Here is a 16,295-nt window from a genome sequence, read left to right as displayed (position 1 = left end):
AAAATTATATTTCTCGCAAAAAGCAAAACGTACTGAAATCTGGATGACACGATGCATTCTGGGAGAGTTACAGATCCCGTGAGTTGTGATTATCCCATAATAGTGCATATTTCGTTTTCCCGGTATTAGACTGGAACTAGCTTGCAGTGGAGGCTCATGCGAAGGAATATTAAAAAGATTAATGCCACTTGTATTTGAAAAGAGGCTCCCTGCATTAGCCTCATTTGTTAGCGGTTTCCAGTCCAATACCAAGAATACGAAATATGGGTGGGACTACTGTCTTGATATCCTGTGATATCAATTTGCTAACCTGATAGGCCTGCGATATCATGGTCACTTGGCCGAATTTGAGCACGGAAAATACGTAGTCGCAGCCCTTTTTAGTACGCTTGGCGGCATATCAAGCACGTTTGGTCTCGCCATGGGTATTTTGGCGAGACGTAGTGGAGCTAAAATACGAACCATGACTCGACCGAACTCGCCTGATATGCCGCCGAACAAAAAAGGTACGATTAGGTATAAATATCAAACTACAATAGAGTTCTTTTTGTCGAACATTCTTTATTCAAAATGAAACTTAAGTTTTCATATTTTATTTAGTTCACGGAATTCCTGCCGATGGCTACAAAATCACAATTCAATGCGAACTGAAAACTGAATTACGTTTAAGAAAATCACGTTTTACGCCAAAAAAATCAGTCAAATCCAGGATATGAAAATAGCATATCCTATCCGAAAACACATTTACTCTGAGCAGTTATTTTTTTACCCTTTCCTTGGTCGAATTAAAAGAGGCGGGCGAGAGGAAATAAAGACCGCGCCAAAAGTGAGAGCGACCTCGTCTCTACAGCTATCCGCGTGGTTGCCTGGGGCGAGTTGGGCAGCTTATCCCCAGTTTTTGCGCGGTCAATTCTTCCTTCAAGTCTTTTTCTTTTCGGACGACAACTAAGGGAAAAGAGGAACTGCATTTGACCTGACATTGCCGGATCCAATCTGATTACAGTCGTTCCAAAACATCGCCTGATCCACCCTAACCAGACTCCTCCCCAGACCCTTGGCCTGAGCCAGACCCATATCGTTGATGATCATCTTGATCCATGTTGTTGTTCTCGCAAATAAACTCGTAGCACACAAGAAAGCGATAGTCGTGAAAAGTTATGCAGCCTTGGTCATATGACTTGCCACTATCATCACTGCACTCGACGTATTTGACACAGCTGTGGTATTCGTGCAGTTTCCATTCAGGCTTGGGACATTTTTGGTAGGCAGTATTCAGGTCCATGCCCCAATGGCACAAAGGTTCACCGTCATGAAGGTCCATGGTTGTTCTCTCCGAGCACGATGTGCTCTTTCTGCAAAAGAACCAGAGAGGTGCTCATTCAAATCGCTTACCCAAGAAAGTTAGAAATCAAGCGAAGCAACGATAATTCCACCACTAAAAAGTCGGCAAAATCTGGGTAATGAGGCATGGCTGGTCAGTGATGTAGTAGCTTGTAGTTTATTTGTGCCTGAAGCGGTCGTAACGCGAGATGCTAACAGGATGTTAAACTTGGCCATCGTCAAATTTATTTTCCACCATATTATTGTTTACAATGCTGTTGTAAGCGACGTACGCTCAATAAAAAAAAACATCTCTTAATATCCTAGCTTGTATTTTGTTATTCATTTCTTTTACGCAAAAGAGAAGAACGAATTTCAGTGCTTACTATATATATATAACCTAAACATTCCATACTGCAACCGCAAATCTTGGCTTAACACTGTCTCTCAAATGTTGCGGGTTCAACTGCATCAGTTTTTCAAAAGTACACTGATTTGATTTTTGAAAGGGCGCAGTCATACCGTACCTCCTATCCAAAACTGTAGCAGTTTTTTTCCGTGACTTTATAAGTACAATTTCCTCCGGCTATTGGCCAATCAGAGTACGCACCACATTAACACATATGTTATAAAAGCATTTTAGGCACAATTTTCGCCCAGTGAACATCACCAAAACTTGACCACTGATTAGAAAATTCTATCACCTCACCTTTTGTTTCGATTCCTGTCACCTCCAGACTCTCTTACGCTTTTTTCACGTGGTATATCGGATACTGTGCACAAAAATCTGATAACTGGTCACTGAGTGCAGAACGATCAGTCAGTTCACCGTTAACAATCCAAGTGGTGTCAATCCGCCTGGTCTCTGTAATAACCATCTGATGGAATGAACGGAAAATAAAAATTGGTGTCAGTAGATATGGACCCCTGTACGGAAATCGCAACATGGTCAAATTCTGTGAGCAAAACTGAGATATAATAAATGAGTCAGAAAGGAGGTTTGGACAGTAAACGTATTGCCCAAGGGATTTGACTATAGTAAAAGAAACTACAGCAGAACCTTGCTAACTCGGCTATCTTGGAATCAAATTATTTTATCTTGGATATACTTTTTCAGTCACGATTGGCTATCTAGAAGAATTCCAACACGACATGAAACTGAAAAACTCTCGCATGTATAGTAAAAGGAAGAGGAAAGGAAATATGCATGTATGTATTCATCCTGTAAACAAGCATCCTAAGTGAACACAGAAGACATAAAATTTTGCTTCCACTTGAAAAGGAACAAACTAACTTAGGCCAGTGTGTAGCATTGTCTACTAAAACTGAAAGATCCTTCAGACCAGATTTGGAGGAGCCCAGTCACGGCATTTTAAGTTATTTTGGCAGGGTGCAAAATTGCCCTTAACTTGAAGGGAACCTAAAAAGAGTAGTTTTCTAAGATAGAAAAAGACTAAAGAGATAATAATAAACCATAAAAGAGCAACAATAATTAAGGATGGAGAAGATTGACATGGATTACAAACGACGAACTTGAAAATTGAGGCTGAACTTTAATTTTTAAGTTGTGGAGCTCCTTTGAAACATTGTGAGTATTGTGATTTCCGAATGCCTTCGCCGCCGTGTTTCCTTGTATGAGGTAATGAATCTTAAAGTTTTTTTTCTAAGCAGAGATAAGCAAAAACAACTTGTAATAGTAAGCTTACTTGTTTGAAATCATGTAAGGTGTCACTGCAATCCCACGCCAGGATGAGGGAGAACTTGAAACAATTCTGTTCCCTTGTTTGGGTTCACCTCGATCTCCTCGCTGTATTCTTCACCAGCCTCGCTGATGTGAACAGTGAAATCCATGACCTTGTTGTAAAAAACGACAGAGTTTAAGCTAATTTACTCCACTGACCAGTATGCCAACTTTTTCAAGAGTCAGCCTTGTCAAAGTACTGAATCTTGGAATATGCATTCCTTATATATTGGGCAACGGCAAAAGTTCACAGAAAGAAGATTACACGAACAAAAAAGGTATCGACTGTTTAAAATGTCATTAAAATGATAGTAAAGCAAAGCAGAGAGATCAAAAGCTTACCTTTTTAGGCGAAAAATAAAAGTCCTTTCCTCTCTCGTGGTTCTTATGAGCGGGACTACCAAAAGTAGAACTCAGCAAGACGAATATGACGAAAAAGTTGTACGCCATTTTGAATGGAGCTCTAAACGATTGCTGTTAAAACAAATAGGACATTGAAAGTACAATTACAAGAACTGGGAAACTTAAGCACCATGCAAACTTAGATTTTTTTGATGTGAAGTTTATATGAAATAATTCATATATGAACTGCGGTTGTAGATGAAAGTGAAGAATGATCATCGCAGTTAATTTTCCAATTTAAGCAATTGGAAAGAAGAAGCCTGAAAAAATCAGGGCTTCAACGGGATTCGAACCCATGACCTCCGCGATACCGGTGCGATGCTCTACCAACTGAGCTATGAAGCCACACATTGGGAGCGAGGTCAATTAATTGAGTTCATATCTTCCCGTGAGGAGTGAAATGATGTGAAGTTTATATGAAGTAATTCATATATGAACTGCGGTTGTAGATGAAAGTGAAGAATGATCATCGCAGTTAATTTTCCAATTTAAGCAATTGGAAAGAAGCCTGAAAAAAATCAGGGCTTCAACGGGATTCGAACCCGTGACCTCCACGATACCGGTGCGATGCTCTACCAACTGAGCTATGAAGCCACACATTGGGAGCGAGGTCAATTAATTGAGTTCATATCTTCCCGTGAGGAGTGAAATGATGTGAAGTTTATATGAAATAATTCATATATGAACTGCGGTTGTAGATGAAAGTGAAGAATGATCATCGCAGTTAATTTTCCAATTTAAGCGACTGGAAAGAAGAAGCCTGAAAAAAATCAGGGCTTCAACGGTTTTTTTCAGGCTTCTTCTTTGCGATGATCATTCTTCACTTTCACTTAAATTTTTTTGTTAAATGCTCATCACGATTTTAAGAGTCAGTAATTTCAAATTGATAAAGTAAACTATCGACCGAGTGGAATCGAAATAATATCTTCATTCCGGTTTCCTGTAGTAGCTCTAGGGACCGTAATGATTCAGCCGAAAGGAAAGCGTCAAGACGTAGATTGAGAAAGTGGCGTTCTCGAACAGTCGAGAATAAAGGACTTAGAAGGAGCAGGAAGCATGGATAAATGATAGATTTAAATCAATAAAATAAATATATAGTAAGTTTTCCTCGTACAAGAAGCCCGAAATTTTTCACAGACTATCAGAGACCTGAACAAAAATTTCACTTGTTTCTCTGCTTCAAGGAAATCCCTTGTTTAGAGAGCTTCCAAGCAAAATATTCCCCCCTAACCTTTCCAACATTCAAGACTACACTTCAAAACAACGTTAATCAATATAATCTTTGAAGATACAAAGCACTTCAGTTCCCGGTTCGGTTATGTGTTCAACACTCTTTGCTATCCATATGTACCCCCATAAAAATTCTAATTCCATCCCACCGCGAAAAAAAGCTAGGTGTAGTAATTAATTAATTAATGAACCACGAAAGGCAAAGAAAACCAACCATTCTTCTGGAAGTAGACGCTCAATGCTAAACAAACTCTACAAAGATAATCAGAACACTTACCCGCTCTCTGGACACTCAAGAAACTTGTCCGCTCATCAAACGCAACGTTTGTGTTAAAGTACAAGGCTGTGGAAGTATTTACAACGAGACCACGGCAATATAATAAGAAAGCAATGGATCTCATAACCTCTTCCAATTGTTCTTTAAAGGTCAAATGCAACGAAATTTGACCTATCTTGATTTTAAGTTAAAATGAAAGACAATGATGTAAATAATCAAAATCCAAAGTCTTAAACGATTTAGTCAAAAGGTCGCTGAGATGTCTCACTTTAAAAACAGCCTTTTTTCTTCGTGTCACAAACGGAACGGTTCGGAGAAACTTCGGAAAATTCATCGGAAAGAGATCTTGTGACGTCACATTTGGTGAGCTTCCTCGCGCTAGAAGAGCGGGAATTACAAACTTCAGAACAGCAAATATGGTGTTTTGTGCCGCATTTAATTGCAGTAATTCTTCCAAATCTGGAGTGAGCTTTTTTTCCTTTCCTCTCAAAGATGAGAAGCGTTGTAAAGAATGGTTGAGACTAATGAAAAGGAAGGATTTTACTCCAACTGCGGCATCTAAACTTTGCTCCGCTCATTTTTCTCCTCAATGCTTCGAGCAAAATCTCGCATTAAGGGCAACATTTGGAGTCCAGTTCAAGCTTAAAAAACTGAGACTGAAACCAGATGCCTTACCAACGATTTTTAACTTTGAAAGGAAAACCGTAGAGCAGGTATCAGTTAACAACGAACCGTCGAGAAAACGCTCCTCCAACACGGAATGCCGTCGTGCAGCCTTTGAGAAACGGAGAAAGCTAGAGGTTAAGTTGCTGTAAAGCTATTGTTAGATTGCTTTGCCTCAGGTGTAGAGCTCTACTTTACAATTTCTAATCTGAGCTAAACACTGGATAAACTTATGCACAAAATATAATGTTAACTCACATTAGAAATGTTCCGATGTCGCACATCTTACCACATTTACTGAAGTTGCGTTTTAACGCATGTGAACCGGAATCAGTGCCAAGGAGCTGTAGATATGAGCCTCATCAAGTTTTCCAAGTCAAGTTCTTTCCACCCTGTCGGGTCAGTTATTAGATGCAAAAGATCTTGTAATCAAGCTAACAATATATCCTCGCGATTTACTAATATACAAAAGAAATTGGAGCGACAAAAAGTGGGGGTTAAACTGGCCTTTATAAATAAGCCTACCGATCAGGACAAACGTGAAACCGGGGCATGCATGTTCTTTACATAAAATTACACCAAATAAAGGCCAGTGGGGAAGTTTTATTTTTATTCTTCATTATCAGATGCTAGATGAATTGCTTGGCGAGCCGGAGAGAGCTGATCAGAGTATCGAGACAAATGCTGATGATCTGGAAAAGATAGCATCAACCGAGTCTGATAAAGCTCAAAGTGTTGAGACCAATGATGAAGATGAACTGAAAAGGAAGGCATCGAATGAAAGAGCTACAGGTTTTCGCTGTGTATTTACACTTAACGCGAGTCTACGGCCTAAAAAAGGCGAGATGGCTTCCAGAGTCAGCAGCAACAGCCACAAAGCAACGGGAGGTGTTGATGTTGCCCCTCCGTCCGAAATCAAATTTCTCCTAGTTAGTGTTTTACCGTCTGTTTTAGTTAATTCGATTTTTTACTAAAAAATAACTCTTTACTTGCTCTTTTCTACTTTAGTTTTATTACCATGCACTTCACCTGTTGAAACTTGCAGAGTTCTCAGATTTGTCATAAACATCAAAATTGTTTAGGATAAAGTAGATCTCTGCATTTCCATAGCAACTTGTACTCTCTTAAAACGTTTAGGTTTATTTTCCAGCGGAGAAAGGGAGAGGGGGACGCAGATTCTTAAAACTGTCGGTAGATTACAGTACAACTACAATGATCCCTTGATCCCTTTCCTTAGGTTTTTATTTATTTTGTTACTTAACTGTTTGCAGACAAAAAGTCGCCTAACCCAAATTAGAAGGAGAGAGTATCGTTCAGTGCAGACGCAAACACCTTTTAAAAAGAGTAAGTTGTTTATACTACTTCCGTTGACCATACGATACAATAATCGTGATGCAACTGGAATGTAAAAACAAACCCTCTAACTATTTGTATTGGTATATAAAGATGATCATCTATATGTATCTCAAAAAGACACTCTGCTGGGAGGCAGTTTCCTTACCCCTTCCCCTTCTTCTCGGGGGAAGTGTAAGCAGCTCTGCTGGTAGGGTGGGTAACCCAAGACTCATAGTAAAACATTACATTCGTCACCAGCCTTTTCCAGTGCAGTGCGATGTTCTCTCATTGAAGAAAAGTCGGATGAAAATTTTGATGTTGAACAGGATGAAGAAGACGAGGACGTAAATGATGATCAAGAGAGCAGTTGCGATCACTACTCTTGCCATGGAGAAAAAGAGGACGAGGAGTGGTTAGTGACATCTACATGGTCATTTCTTGCAGCAAGTTGCCGTTCTGGCCATCACCTTTTATTTTGTGGAATATTCAAAGTACTCTCTTTCATTACGATTTTTCAGGACTTTCGACGATTAGGAAGAAGAAATCAAAGACGAGGAAGATATTGTTATGGGTGATGACACGACAGACTCAGAGGAAGAAAGTGCCCCTTTTGGAAGAAAGTTCCTGGTCTTCGAAAATTCTCTGTTGCAGCTCTTCCAACACTGCTCCACCTGCCTTGCACCAACAGTACCCCAAATTCAAAAGGTCATTGGTACATGTACAGTGGTTGTCATAGAGGCCAAATGCATGTTTACATCTTTCGAATATTAACTGAGCGGCAGCGGCCCAATTCTACCAGAAGTCACTACTGAGAGTCGATCGACTACACTAAAATCGTTTGAATTATTAAATGGAGTCCACAATCTTCTTCATTCATTTGAGGTCAGTAATTATCATATGAAGAAGCTAGTCATAAAAGGGGATAAGTAACGATTTTGGTTGCTTTTCTTTTTTTTTTGCTCCAAATTAGCTGAATTTTTGCATGTGGTCTCCAATGTAATAGAAAAACGTGTCCCTGTATTTTTGCCGCTGGTTTTTGCTTCGCTTTATAAAGACGCCGCTAGGAAAACCGAGTGGTTTTTTGCATACGCAATATCCCGAAAACGAAGCAAAGTTTAGCGGAAAAACTACGGGACATTGCTAAACATACCTAAACAACACTGCATGCGAAATTTGGAGCGTTTTCAACAAAATTCACTTTTGATTAAAATACCTAACGCCCTTTTCCCGCTGAGGCTGCAAATAAACGAAGCCGGGCCTTTGTTATGATAAACAGAGCCGATCCTTTATTATAATAGCCAAGCCAAGCCTTTGTTATAAGTCGAAGTCTTGCCTCGGTTTATCATAACAAAGGCTCGACCCGCCGCAACCGCAAGGACTTTGATTTCACTTAGAAAGCAGCAAAATGTCAATTTCACGCAACGTATAAGCTCAAAGATGTTAATTTTAGGTCGAAAAAGGTTTAAATGTTGATTTCACGTTAACGCGTGACGGCAAGGAGGTTGATTTCACTTAGAAACCAGCAAAATGTCAATTTCCTCACGCGACGCATAAGCTCAATGATGTTGATTTCAGGTCTAAATAGGTTAAAATGTTGATTTCACGTTAACGCGTGACGGCAAGGATGTTGGTTTCACTTAGAAACCAGCAAAATGGTAATTTCACGCTGCGCATAAGCTCAATGATGTTGATTCCAGGTCTAAATAGCTTAAAATGTTGATTTCACGTTAACGCGTGACGGCAAGGATGTTGGTTTGATTTCAGGTCTAAATAGGTGAAAATGTTGATTTCACGTTAACGCTTGACGGCAAGGATGTTAATTTCACTTAGAAAACAGCAAAATGGTAATTTCACGCAGCGCATAAGCTCAATGATGTTGATTTCAGGTCTAAATAGGTGAAAATGTTGATTTCACGTTAACGCGTGACGGCAAGGATGTTGGTTTCACTTAGAAACCAGCAAAATGTCAATTTCACGCAGCGCATAAGCTCAATGATGTTGATTCTAGGTCTAAATAGGTTAAAATGTTGATTTCACGTTAACGCTTGACGGCGAGGATGTTAATTTCACTTAGAAAACAGCAAAATGGTAATTTCACGCAGCGCATAAGCTCAATGATGTTGATTTCAAGTCTAAATAGGTTAAAATGTTGATTTGACGCTAACGCGTGACGGCAAGGATGTTGGTTTAACTTAGAAAACAGCAAAATGGTAGGAGCCCATGATGGGCTCCTGAAAATGGTAATTTCACGCAACGTGTAAGCTCAAAAATGTTGATTTCAGGTCAAGAAAGGTGTAAATAAAAATAAAATGAAACAAATAAACATTTCAATAAGCACTTTTCCAAATACGGCAACGTCTTAAATGGCTAAAAAATCACGAGATAAAACATAGTTTTCGCCAAACGCGATCGTAGCTTTATGTCACGCACCGCCATAACTTCCAAGTTTAAAATGCGCTGGTACCTCTTATGCCTGATGAGGATAACAACTTTGGTGGCTGTTTAATTTTGGATTTAAGAATTTGATGACTCCATGTGAAAACGCTCTATAAATAGGGCTGACAGATTAACCGATTAACCCTTCTGCGCAACGTACGGGTCTCCATACATCTGCATGTCCCCTGATCCCAGAAGCTCAAAACACTACAAATCATGCCGATTTGAAATAAAATCAACGCAAACTGGATCACACAATCGCCACTTGCTGGCCATTATGTTTAAATCTAGTTACCAGTTAGAGAAACGTCCGCAGAACGTAATCGCAATGCATGCCGGGAAGGGTCTTTACACCTGGTGCGCGGGAAAACATGGCGGTCCATACAAGACAAATTTTTATAAGTCTAAAACCAGTTCTCGCTTTCCAAACTTTGACGCTAGCAACGCTTGGCAAATGGGCCACAACTCACCAGAGGGTATTTTTCTTGGGCAAGAACTGCTCTTGGACTTTGCTACCTGGCTCGATCTGACTTCGAACGCCGATAACACGATTACGGTATATCAGCTGCCTTCGAAGTTTCAGAACACATTTTGATTTTTTAAAACGTGCTGATGACTTACGGGTTTATCGAGGCTTTATGATGCCTCTCAACCACCAGGCAGGCATACAAGGTACTTTAAAACAATGCTTAAGATATTAGTTGACAGAGCTCTAATGCGGCACATCTCTTTTTTGTTTGATGGCATTTCGTTTGACGCTTGATCGATTCACCTGTTGTGTTCACGTCACAATAGCCGATGTAAACAATCTGTTCCCAGATTTCCGCTCTATATGCTGTGGGATTTGGTTTTGACTTCATACACTACAAACAGTCTGCCTGTTTGCTGTTCAACAAATAAACTCCTAAAGACATGGCTAGGAAAAGCCAAGTTTTTTGCCTACGTTTTAACTCGAAAACAAAGCAAAAACCAGCGACAAAAATACAGAACCACGTTTTTCTATTACATTGAAGACCACATGCAAAAATCCAGCTAATTTGGAGCCAAAAAAAAAGAAAAGCAACCAAAATCGTCACTTATCCCCTTTTATGACTAGCTTCTTCATATACAGGTGTACTTGTCATTTGTTCCGCTAATAACCAGAAAAATTGCTTGTTTCACAGGTAAACGGTATTTCAGCCATTTACGAAGCATGTCGAAAAATGGGATGTCGACAGATGGTCGAAAGATGTCGCCTACGCATTTAACACTGAAAGCGGATGTAATGAAACCCCTGAAAATTTCAAAGTTATTTTGAATCGATGCAAATATGTATACAGATACTTTATTAGGTAAGTAATAGGTATATACACTGTAATTTTGGAATTAACTTTGAAGGTCTGGTCTAGGCTTTTAGCCAGATTGGTGTCCAGGCATCCTGTGGACGGCCACTTAGTAAAGAAAATCGCTTTATTTTTCATACATGTATGTAATTACCATATAAACTGTTTATATGTGCAGGTCCTATTAAGCACATTTTGGATGGCCACTTTTTAAATCCTGGCTAAAAACCTGGTCTGGTCTCCAACAAAAAGTCACTTGAAAGAGTTAAAATGCTGATGATATGGTTCCATGGTTTGTTTCAACCGCCGCTAACTCGAGTAACTGTCAACCACTGTAGTTTCTATAGATCCTAATTCATTATACACAGGATAGATACACAATAAGTTTAGTGCGAATCTTGTATATGTTTTCCCCTTATTTCAACTGAATTTATAGGTATATCTACTCTTTACGTGTGTTGTGTTTATGTTATTGTATCTGTTTTTATTACGGAACTGACTTTATAAAATTTTATGGTTATAATTTTCGGCTGCCATATTTATTTACTCAGCACTACATTGGTATATATGCATCCTATAAATGTCTTATAAAGTTTGCTTTTGTTTCCAAAAGTAAACAATTTACTTGTCTGTTTACTTCTCAACACGTTAACGCTTCCAAAACAGTGCTACACTGAAATATACACGTGCTTAAGATCAGTCAGCCCCATTCAAACCCATTTAGTTTTCCCATAGCTCGGTAAAATAAATAGTTGTCCGGTCTGGAGAGCAAATATGATACTGATACTGAAAAGATATCAAAAGATGGCCTGATGAAAGTTCAAGAGACAGTTGCATAACCAAACATCTGATCTTTCGGAGTTTCTTGAGAAAACCTACTCCTCGTTGGCATTTTCCCCTGTTTTTCTCTCAACCCTTCAACATTATGATTAGAAATACCTCAATGTTATCTCCAGCCCGCAGCTTGAATAATTGCTTCTGTATAAAGTTCTTGCAGGGGACAACTGTTGTCACCTTTGCCTTCAACAGTCCGCCATCTTGAATTCTGAATACAAAAAACATCCCGTCCCTACCCGTGACGATCTGAAACGCCATCTTGTAAACGTCATCAACTTCTTTTGCGCATGACTGATGCTGAAAACAAAGTTTCGTTCGAAGGAAGATGGCGGCGGGCAAGCGATATTTCGTTATTTCGCTCTTGATTTTTTTCCTGGTTTCAGTTTGCTGTCTCCCAGAACCGGGCAAAAAAGACTTGCATTTCAAGGAGGTTAGTAATATTTGTTTTAGGTACTGAAATTCGGTTGCTGAATACTGTATTTTCTTGTCTGTAAATTATGCTGGAGATTCACTCCTGTTTAGCTCCTGTTTCTTTTTGCATGTGGATCCCGTTTTGTCTATGCGTTTGTCTTGAAAATAGATTTGAAGTAACATTGTAATGTTTGTTTACAGAACCAGACGTTTGATGTCTTTGCCAAAACAATGAACAAAAACTACAGTGTCGCAATAAAAGGTTTGTTAATTGCAAATAAAACTTAAGCTATTAAATTCTGTTAAATTAATATGGGAAAATAAGTTTAGTTTTTTCCTTTTTTTTTTTTCGGTAGCTTCTTTTTTATTGTGAATTAGCGATGTTAGTTGCAGCATTTTCTAAAGAACGTGGCTTTTAAAATCAAAGATTCCTCCTATAATTCTTTGGGAAACATGAAAAATCAAAAACGATATGACAGTGTACTTGTAGAATACTGAGCTCTGTGCATACTTGTAGTTTTCATCAAGGTATGCCTAGAAGAAAAGTTCAATATCACATGCCAGCCAGCTCAGTAATGTGGGAGTCTCCCTACTCATCTGTCCAATTTTAGATCTTTAGATCTTAATTGCGCCCGCAGGGTTTTGGCCCAGAGGCCAAAACCTGAGGAGGCACCCTAGGATTCCCTGCGTGTATACATACAAGGAATTTCAAAAAAGTAAGAAATGTGTTGGTAGTATGCGAAGCGTTCTTGATTTGATGAAACTAGGCACGCGCAGTGGTCTCGGGTAATGTAGGGTAATGGGGGCTCACAAAACAGCATGAGTGTCGGGAACATGAAATTCTTGACTTCAAGGTTCTTGCAACCACAAGTTCGCGTTTCACCATCTTCTAGCAGCATTTCAAGGTCTCCCAACCACAAGTTCGCATTTCGCCATCTTTAAGCAGCATTTCAAGGTCAAAAATACCCACCAGTTACAATATGGCCATGATTTTAGCACGATCAAATAAATTTGCATCGAAATGGGCGAAATTCTCATCTAGGACAAATTGAAAACGATTTCAAAGATCCTGAAGATGGATTTTGGGAGAAAAACAACTCAGATGGTATTGTAAGAAATTCTGAAGTATGCTAGAAATTAGAGGCCAGTGTGGTTAGATTGCAACTAAATAGCTAAATGGCCTTGGGATCAGCAGTTTTACCTTTGGCTCCTTGTTTATTCAGATGGCTTATTTGTATTCTGGGTGACTTTGCAGAGATAAATGTTTCGCAGCGTTTTTGTTGAGGTCAAAAAGCTTAACTCTAATTTGCATATATGGTGACTGTAACGCGATACCTCTGTTTACATCTCAGCAAAAAAAAAATTGTGACTTCCATTGTGCTTTCAAGATAATTATGCTTGCTCATACTGTATATCAAGACAAATGGTTTGTTTCAACATCAAAATGGAACAGCAGAGTAGTTTGACTTAATTTTTTGTTTTGCTATAATTCTTTAACCTTTTCTTTTTTCCTATAACATTCTACTGAGTGAAATTAATTTTGTAAAAGAAATATTAGTTTCCTTGGAGGCAACCTATTTTTCTTCCAGAAAGTACTTTTTGCATCCTTTCTGATGAGATATTGTAAACTGCTCTGCTGTAAATGCTTCGTGAGAGTACTATGTAAGAATATCATGTGATAGAATGAGTTAAACAGAATGTGTTGGCTTAGTTAACTTAGCTAATTGTTAGGATCATATTCACAGTAAGATGCCTAAGTTACTGGAACAGTGTGAGTGATATAGTTTACAAAAAAAAAAATGGAATTTTTAGTTCATACAATAATGTTCAATATTATTGTTTTCAATCAGCAGAAATAAAAGAAAGTGGGGGCAGATTTAGTGAGAACTATTACTAGTTATATCTAGAGAACTTTAGTATAAGATTTATTAAAGTGTTAAGAGATGTGTGCATAGCTTAATAGCATTAAATTAGTTAATTAATCCACTCTTAGTTTAATCTTTGCAACGAATTGTGTATACTTTGTACAGACTTTAATTTTATTTTAATTTTGTTATATTTTTGCACAGCCCCTAAGTCACTGAGCTTTAATTTTAATCATGCTTAAAAAAAGGTTTCCTCTCTGTCTATTTGTCTCTCTGTCTGTCCAATCTCCCACTCATGCAGACAAATCTTCAAATCTCCTGGTTATGCAGGAGAATGCATACAAGTGTAGAATGTCCTTTCATATTGATTTAGGTTGATTTCAAAGCGAATTTGGCATGCTTGTAAGTAAACTGAGTTTTGTAGTAGAATAAAATTCAGAGATTTCCATAAGATTCCAATTTTCATGAGTCTAAGTTTCATTTGGAGTTCGAATTAGAATTTCAAGTTTGAGTTTGAATTGTATTGTACATATACGTTACGGTTAGAGATTTCTGAATTTCTAAGCAAAGCCTTGACATTACATCATAAGGAAGAACCTGCAACTATATTATACCAATTTAGAATCTGATCTATGCATATACATAGATGGCATAAATTATACAGCTGTACTACATGTAGCTGCATAAATATAATTATATTGTTACCATCATTATCCACAAGATTATGAAAGTTTAAAATTACCAGAGTAATGTGTAGTATTAATCAGGTTAACTAGTATCCATCAGGCTAAAAATAGTAACTTTTACAAAACACATACCACATTCGAGTTGATACCTAACTCCAATATCTTTCCACTCTTAGGGAGTTGCAGTGGCACTGTTAAAAACATCAGTATATACTGGCGCTTATATGTTTCACAGTGTGCAGAGAGGTTTTCATCTCTGAAGGTGAATCTTTGAGTTTATTCTCACCATACATGTACATGGTAGTTAATATAAGCCCTTCTACAATTATGTGAACATAAGGAGCATACATGTATGCACATGACGTTATGGGAGCCATATTGGTGTTCCAAAATAATGAAACAGTGGCCATGCTGGTGTACCAGACCAATCCTGGGGGAGTTCAACTCTTTTCTTTCGTAAACACTTACGAAAGTTTATCACCACTCGCTTATTTCTTAGTGATTGCATCACAATGGACTGAAACATTGGCTCTTACATGTAGTGCTTACTTTCCCTTGATTTGTAATCACAATACTTTTTTGTTGAAAGTTAGAACGAGCTTTTTCTGTCACCTCCCCACCTCACCCCACCCCACCCCACTTCATCCTTGGCTGAATAGGGCCAAGCCTGTGCTCTAAGCAAAATTTAAAGGTTCCCAAGGGTTCTTATGTAGGAAATCTTGGGTGCCCAGTTCTTACAAGCTTTCATAAGAATGAAGTTAAACAAGTTGCCCAAAGGCAAAGCTTAGTCGCCTGAGGCACCCGGGCTCTGCTAGACCACAGCCCTGAGGCCTAAGAGGGTTTAATCTATGGTATGTTTACTTGTTTCTTTTATATTTAGGCCAGTGATCAGGATTACTTACAATATCTGTGGAAGGATCCTCGTAAGGAGTTTTCAGCTTATTCACTAACTGGGAAGCAGGATAGAGTGAACTGCAAACCCAGGATTCACCTGCCGGTATGCATGTGCTACTTTTTTATCTTTTTAAATTAAATACAATAACAAGGTATAAGTCAAGACAGTAAACACTAGGGCAGGGTTGTTCGAAAGCAGTTTAACGCTAACCCAGGATTGAAAGTTGACCAAAGGATTAATTTTTCTTGAATAAAAATGTTTTTGACTTCTTATGTTTTGTGTATTTTAAGATTATTCAGACAAGCTCTAAACCGAAGGACAAGAAATGTGAAAAGAAAACGTCACCAAAAAGTTACAAATCAAATTCTCACAAATTCTGGGTGAACATAATTGGGCGTTGAACAACCTGGCCCAGGAGTGCCAAATCAATAAGATTTACACTGTATGTAGGTGGCTCCTCAGATTTTGCCCCGACATTTACCAGAAGATAGGCCATGGCCATAACAAGTTCCTCTTGTGGTCCAAATTTTTACACCATGCAGCCGCACTAAGTCAGTGTCCATAGTATTTGTCTGTTTATCCATTGGTGGGTTTACAAGACTAAGTTCCTTCCCAAGTCACTTTCTCTTTCTCCACATCGTTATACAGTGGTATGTTTCTCTCTTTCCAATCTAGTGGACTCGTGTTGAAATCAGAGTCCTTGTGTTTTTTTCCCGTAAGTTTGGGAACTGAATCATTAGTAAGGCTAATCAGAATGCTGCTTAGTGCCTAACCAAATAAAAACAACTGGCGTCATGCCAATTTCTGTCACACCATTATTGCATTGTTACAAGTTTTGCTTGAGTGTGTAGTTCCAAACAATATATCTACACATC

General features: G+C 38.6%; 1 protein-coding gene and 2 long non-coding RNA genes across 9 annotated transcripts in view; 1 reads left to right on the top strand and 2 right to left on the bottom strand.

Annotated features, from left to right (window-relative positions):
* LOC149113262 (uncharacterized) overlaps positions 1–16,295 on the bottom strand; it is a 216,184-nt gene that overhangs the window by 172,153 nt on the left and 27,736 nt on the right. The window lies entirely within an intron of this gene.
* LOC110055510 (Golgi-pH regulating cation channel-like) overlaps positions 1–16,295 on the top strand; it is a 105,601-nt gene that overhangs the window by 68,824 nt on the left and 20,482 nt on the right. For 3 of the 6 annotated variants that reach the window (XM_089288163.1, XM_089288162.1, XM_089288161.1), the window contains exons 1-4: positions 11,841–11,993; positions 12,176–12,236; positions 14,702–14,787; positions 15,406–15,522. The exons of 1 other annotated variant lie outside the window; for it this stretch is intronic. In XM_089288163.1, the coding sequence (XP_089144289.1) occupies positions 11,889–11,993; positions 12,176–12,236; positions 14,702–14,787; positions 15,406–15,522 (369 nt within the window). In that variant the 5' untranslated portion in view covers positions 11,841–11,888. Of the gene's footprint in view, positions 1–11,840; positions 11,994–12,175; positions 12,237–14,701; positions 14,788–15,405; positions 15,523–16,295 lie in introns of those variants that run through there. 2 more of the 6 variants (XM_089288160.1, XM_089288159.1) reach the window with 1 other exon arrangement.
* LOC149113263 (uncharacterized) lies at positions 542–11,780 on the bottom strand. 2 transcript variants are annotated; one of them, XR_016206740.1, is made up of 6 exons: positions 11,666–11,780; positions 4,971–6,025; positions 3,404–3,535; positions 3,027–3,174; positions 2,030–2,198; positions 542–1,352 (listed from the first exon to the last, which is right to left on the bottom strand). It is a non-coding gene; the product is annotated as an uncharacterized LOC149113263 (long non-coding RNA). The 2 variants fall into 2 exon arrangements; XR_016206741.1 differs by lacking the exons at positions 3,027–3,174; positions 3,404–3,535.

This window comes from Orbicella faveolata, unplaced genomic scaffold (genome assembly GCF_042242905.1).
Source record: "Orbicella faveolata isolate gen_17 unplaced genomic scaffold, um_ofav_v1 contig_15, whole genome shotgun sequence".
Taxonomy (NCBI): domain Eukaryota; kingdom Metazoa; phylum Cnidaria; class Anthozoa; order Scleractinia; family Merulinidae; genus Orbicella; species Orbicella faveolata.
Note: the sequence above shows the minus strand (reverse complement) of the source record. Positions and strands in the feature narration are given on the sequence as shown.